Source organism: Carex rostrata, chromosome 11 (assembly GCF_964058835.1).
Source record: "Carex rostrata chromosome 11, lpCarRost1.2, whole genome shotgun sequence".
Lineage (NCBI taxonomy): Eukaryota > Viridiplantae > Streptophyta > Magnoliopsida > Poales > Cyperaceae > Carex > Carex rostrata.
Genome location: NC_135928.1, coordinates 6,227,534 through 6,234,278, shown reverse-complemented (window position 1 = coordinate 6,234,278; position 6,745 = coordinate 6,227,534). Strand labels below are relative to the sequence as shown.

General features: G+C 33.6%; 1 protein-coding gene across 1 annotated transcript; it reads left to right on the top strand.

The window, feature by feature from the left end:
- The first annotated feature begins 4,757 nt into the window (after positions 1 to 4,757).
- On the top strand, positions 4,758 to 6,256 carry LOC144562443 (B-box zinc finger protein 20-like). The gene is made up of 3 exons (XM_078311669.1): positions 4,758 to 5,069; positions 5,296 to 5,715; positions 5,845 to 6,256. The coding sequence occupies exons 1-3, from the start codon at positions 4,863 to 4,865 to the stop codon at positions 6,028 to 6,030; spliced, it is 813 nt and encodes a 270-aa protein (XP_078167795.1). The 5' UTR covers positions 4,758 to 4,862; the 3' UTR covers positions 6,031 to 6,256.
- Positions 6,257 to 6,745: the final 489 nt, after the last annotated feature.

Here is a 6,745-nt window from a genome sequence, read left to right as displayed (position 1 = left end):
GAGCAATTAGCAAAAATTTAAACTTTCAAAAAAGAAAGGAAAAAGTAATCAAGTACCTCTCGGGATGCCAGTGAGACTCGATGCTCACTATGAGGTATCCATAATAATGGACTAAAATGCTCCGTGCTGTCCACGGAAATGGGATCATCAGTATGGTCGGGTGGTGGTGGTCTCCTAGGCCGTCCCCTAACCATCCTACGTTTGAAAAAAAATTAGACATGCTACAATTGGTTAAATTACGTTAGTATGAAAAAAAAAATTGTTCTTTGGGCAAAATATACTAAAAAAACATGTTATTCGGTCAAAATATACTAAAATATGCTAAAATACGCTTATCACGGTAAAATATGCTAAAATACATTAATTACGACAAAAATATACTCAAATATGATAAAATATACTCAAATATACTCAACTATCACTAATTATAACTAATTTTGTACCTACATTAACACTAATTACCACTAAATTGGTACCGTAATTAATTAATCCTAATTATAACTAATTAACAATAATTACTATCAAATTTTGGACTAAATAATCCAAAATAAAATTACAACTAACTTTGGCCTCCTCAATTATCACTAATTAAAACTAATTTTGTACCTACATTAACACTAATTATCACTAAATTCGGTACTTTAATTAATTAACACTAATTACCACTAATTAACACTAATTACGATCATAGCTTGGACTAAATAATCCAAAATAAAATTAAAACTAACTTTGGTACCATAATTATCACTAATTACAAATATTTTAGTACCTACATTGACACTAATAACCACTAAATTGGTACCGTAATTAATTAACCCTAATTATAACTAATTAGCACTAATTACGATCAAATTTTGGACTAAATAATTCAAGTTAAAATTAAAACTAACTTTGGTACCATAATTATCACTAATTATAAATATTTTGATACCTACATTGATACTAATTACTACTAAATTGGTACCGTAATTATTTAATCCTAATTATAACTAATTAGCACTAACTCAACTAACTAAAAAAAAAATACTAATTTTGGTACCTTACTAACATAATTGGACTAATCTACAACTTTTTTACACTACAAATGAAATTTCAAAAAAATCTAGGGACTTACTTGCAAATTAGAAGAAGAGAGAAGAAGAGAGGAGAAAAGAGAGGAGAAATTTGGGTGGGGAGGAGAGAGAGTGAGATTTTGAGAAAATGAATTGTGAGGAGAGAGAAACAGGCTTTGGGGGGTATTTATAGGCCCGGACCGCCGAATTTATTGGTGGTTCGGAATTATAATTCCGGACCGCCGAATTTTGAGGCGGTTTGGGCATTTTTAAAATTTTGTCCGAAACCTGGGTATTTTAAATTATTTATTTTTTGTTTTTGGTATTTTTAAAAAAATCGGGTCAAAAGGTATTGGCAAAATATCTATATAACTACATAAATAAATGTATGTCAAAAGGACTTCAAATTGGTTTACTAACATCCCAATTGACAATTGCATGATTAATAGATCGATTACCAACCAGAGAAAAAGCCACATCTGTCCCATCATTTTCCCCTACCTAATTAAGTCGGCAATTTCGTTCGAGAAATACTAATTTTAGTACTACCATATATATACTCTCATCTATATCACCAAATTAGTTTATACAACATTTTAAAGAATTCTATCTAATAAATTTTAGAGTTAATATTATATGACACTGAATCATTTGATACTAGCTGAATTCGTTAAAGAATAAAATTGGCATCATATGAAGACCTACAATGGATTCAGATCCAGTAAGATACTTTGCTGGATAGAATGAGAAACTTTTTCTGTTCATTTTAACTTGTACGGATCTTATATAACTTGTCCGAATCTTAAAGATCATGTGCATCTATAATTGGCCCGAAAAACATTGCTCGGCAGCCTCGGCTGAAGGAGGTGGCCTCACATATATATATATATATAGAGAGAGAGAGAGAGATGGGCTATGGTGCATTGCAATGCATGAACTCCCTTATGCATTGCACTATAATCACGGATTTAAAGTTCAAACGACCGATCCGAACCGTTAGATGTTTAATCCATATAGAAATGTGCTTGGAGACCAAATTTTACATTTTTTTGGAATTTTTTTACTATTTATTAAGCATTTTTGAAAATTGCTGTTTTGCTGTGAACAGTAAAAAATAGTAAAATTTTTTGGACCATCAGATCAGCGACTTTCAAAATTGCTTAATAAATAGTAATAAAATTCCAAAAATGTAAAATTTGGTCCCCAAGCACATATTAATATGAAGAACAAGATGAACGGTTCGGATTGGTCGTTTGGACTTTAAATCCATGATTTAGAGTGCAATGCATAAAAGGGTCCATGCATTGCAATGCACCATAGCCCATCTCTCTCTCTCTCTATATATATATATATATATATCTAATTTTGGGGGGGAAGATTGTCAAATTAGTAATTTGTAAGGTGATTGGCACAAGTTAAAAATTTGTAAATGAAGTATAGTATATCACTTCTTTTTTCTTAAAATAAAAATAAACCACAAAGGGTACAATTCATGAACTAAATTTTTATCATTCATCGTAAAAAAAATTATCCTTGCACTTTAATTTATCACTGAGCCAGTAAATTGTAATTAAATACCAAATAACATTATTACATCCCTGTCAAAACAAATAAATAAACTTACATTAATGTCCGTATCATTTAAAGCTTTGTTTAAATGGGATTTATCGCAGCCTAACATATCAAGGAACGAGGTATCCAACGTGAACAAGGATTGGGCGGTGGGTGCATGGGCGTGAGAGAAATAGAAGATTTTTCTCAAATAAAATCAAACCAGTGTATATCTTAATTAATGATACAACACTCCACATTCTATTCTGGGAACAATTGAGTAAGACGACAGTTAGGGTCTAGTGTAGAGCATGGGGCTGTGTTCTGCGTTTTATTGCAAACAATTTTTGATAGCTGAGATGCCTGTATTTTAATCATGTGCGAGGGACAATTTTGTCCGATGTAAAGAACTTTTTTCTTATTAATATATTTGTTGCCGGTATTTCACCACCAACCTTAAAAAAAAAAAACTTTGTTTAAAGTAGTCATCAGTCGTCACAATAGCATATCCATGTTATCACTGTGTTTGAATTTCTTAAATAACCAAAAAAATATTATGGACCGTATTAAACAACTTTTGATGGAACAACAAATCATGTTGAAATTGTATGAAAATAAATACAAATACACAATCAATATCTATAAGTAAAATAACATGTTTATTAAATTTATCTATTTTCTAAATTTTTTTGACGTTATTTGAGAAAGTACTGTTGAGAACTTGAGATTGTTAAATGAGGTGGTTGTCAATAGATTCTTAAGTTTCTAACCCTTCTCCATAAATCCCTGTTACTTGTTAGTGCTGAATTTCGAATGGAATAGTCTTAACCAATTTGCTAGACGTAGTTCTCCACTCTGTTTTCGTTTCTTATGTTTTACATAAAGAGGTAATAATATAGTATTGTGCTGGCGGTTCTTCTTGTGCTAAACAGAAAGAGAGAAAGAGAGAAAAAAAGAGAGGAAGAGAGAGAGGAAGAGAGAGATAGAGTGATTGTTTGTGTTAACAATGAGAACACTCTTGTAATATTTCGTTTAATAGTGAAATTTGTTGTTCGTTTGTCTTCCAGTGGAGGTAGTAGGCTCGACCGAATCACCTAATCTCTATATTTGCTTTCTCTTGTATTATTTTGGACTCGATCTATTTCACGGTAACATCTTTCCTCTATTTTGGTATTCTTGATTGTATGCAAGGTTGCATTTGTCTCTAACTTCTCAGTTCTTGTTGATATACGGTTTATTGGAACTATTGTGCATTTTTTGTAGTTGGTACGGGATGTACCGGTATTCCACATTTCTAAATTAATCCCAACACATAGTAATTCGAGTAGAACTAGGGTGTTCTTAAGTTCACCAAGCTTCTTGGTGAACTCAAGTCTAAAATCCATCGAATTGGTCTCAAACGACGAATCTGAACCATTGAAACTCGCCTACCTTACGAGTAATGCGTCTACATGTAAAAAAAATTATTTTGAAATTAATTTTGCAAAGAGTTAAGTGGTAAAAAAAGGTTCAAAAAATGAATGCATTAAAATTAATTTATTAGCATTCTAATTTTGACCGCTTGACTTTATACGTACTAAATTAATTTGAATGTTTAAAATTTTCACACGTAGACACATTACTTGTAAGGTAGACGAATTTTAATAGTTCGAATTCATCATTTGAAACCGATTCGATGGATTTTAAACTTGAGTTCACCAAAAAACTTAGTGAACTTAAGAACACCTAGTTCTACTCTAGTAATTCATTTGCTTGGGAGAAATCACAAGTTCAATGAGGATGGCCTATATAAACCAAGTGTCGAATTTTTTTGTACATGTAGGTAATATGATAGTTAAAATAATAATGATCTGGTACAACAGACTATTAACAAGTAAATTAATACACGCCCACTGAATTGAAAACAGTGGTTGTGTATTACATAGCTACAATAACAAAATCTCCGATAACATGGATGAGCTTGCATCACCATATAATAAAGCTGAATATTCATGTTTTCTTGTGATTGTATGAATTATTTATTCTGCATTACTAGAGAGCTGGAGTGAATTAAAAAATAAACCACACCCCACAAATTAAAGCTGAAAAGCCTCTCTCCACGCCACTATAAATGCACCACTCCTTTTCTGTTTTCTCCTCCCTCTTTAGTCTTTCCTCTTGTACCCATCCATCTCCTTTCTAACCTTTGACCAAAACCAAAAAAAAGCGATATCAATAAAAAAAAGGAAAAGAAAAAGAAAAAGAAAAAAAGCTGCAGAGATGAAGGTGCAGTGTGATGGATGCGGCACCGAGGCCGCTTCGGTCTTCTGTTGTGCCGATGAGGCAGCACTCTGTGACACATGTGACCGCAGGGTGCACCGGGCTAACAAACTGGCCAGCAAACACCGTCGTTTCCCTCTTCTCCATCCTTCCTCTCTCTCCTCCTCCTCTTCTGCTCAGCCACCTCCTCTCTGTGACATCTGCCAGGTTAGTCTGTTCAATTTTTTTAACAAACTTTTCATATCAGCTTATTGATCTAACTGTGATTATGAGACGTGTTAATTGTTTACTTGTTGGAATATACTGCATTCCTTCAAGTCTATTTGTTACTTGCATTTGCAACACAAATTAATCAGTTGAATAAAAAATCTAATTATATTTTTTGAGAAAAAAAATCTAATTATATTAGTCTGTTGATTTTATTTTTGCACAGGAGAAGCGAGGATTCCTGTTCTGTAAAGAAGACAGAGCCATCCTATGCCGAGATTGTGACGTTCCAATACATACGTCGAGCGATTTAACTAAGAAGCACACGCGATTCCTTTTGACGGGTGTGAGGCTCTCTTCGGCCCCGATCACTGCCGGCTCTGCTCCTTCAGAAATCATAGAGCAGGAGGCAGAGAAACAAACCATCACGGAAAGCAATAGCTATAGTAGCAAAACAATTAGCCAAGATGAGCCCAGGAGTTGTACCGGAACTGCCACAAGCAATAACAGTAGCAGCTTATCAAATTATTTGATCAATATGTTGCCCGGTTGGCAGGTCGAGGAATTATTAAGCGGTGAAGTGGCAACCGGTGGTGTACCCACCAACGCGCCTTTCACGTCTTTTTCATCCAATGGGTTCTATCAGGTTAGTGATTGAGAACAAAACAAGAAGAAAACTCTAAAAGTAATAATTGAATTGGTTATATGTACCTTTCATATCCAAACTTCAATATGTTTCAGTGCATTGTTTGACAGTATGTGTTTTTGTGGACAGGGAGAAATGAATCCAAAGGAAATGTCTGAAGAATACCCAATTTGGGCTAATCAAGAACAAAATTTCTACGATGGATTTGCACCCAAAATGAACACAAGCTACCCAACTCTAGAGAGATGGGTGCCCCAAATTCAGACTGAATTTGATACAAACAAGAGACAAATGCCTTCCTCTTATCATTGGTGAAAAAAAGGAGATCTATGGACTATGATGCAAAATTTGGCCCTATCAATATTTGCACTTTTGTTTGTAACTTCTGTTGTTTCACTAAGTTGGTTTTTAAGTGCAAACTTAGGAACTTTCTAGGCTCATGTGAGCTTACTGTAGCTGTACTGTAACATTTTTTTGCGCTTGCACCATGGATATCTCTGTGTGGAAGGAAGCGTTTTGAAAAGTCAATTTTTTGGGCGTCTTTTCTCTATTTTTCCCTTTCTTACAGTACTTCGATTGGGACAGTATAAACTATAAAGAGATCAGACCTCACCTCACTGCTCTATTTTTTTTATAATTCTTTTTGGTTCCTTCTGGGGTTCAATAAAAGCACTCCTGTTTTTCATTTAGGAAATTGCTGCAGCATATTTAAAATTTGAGATGCACAGATTTAAATTATAATAACAAGAAAAAACAGCAGCAATAATTGTAATAATAATAATAATTTTCCTTAGTAAAAGTCATGGAAGAATACAAATAGAAATGCGGTTAGTTTCTTTGGAAATGCACAGGACATTTTCTTTTCCCTTGCCGTGGGGACATGGCTTTTGGCATGTTGATTAGAGTTAGAAGCGTGAAAGGATTTATAAAAAATAAATATGAAGGATAAAAGAGATATCATAAAGAAAATCAAAGAAGAAAAAGATAGGCAACACTGGGAGACAAGACAAGACAGGCAAGCAACTCATTG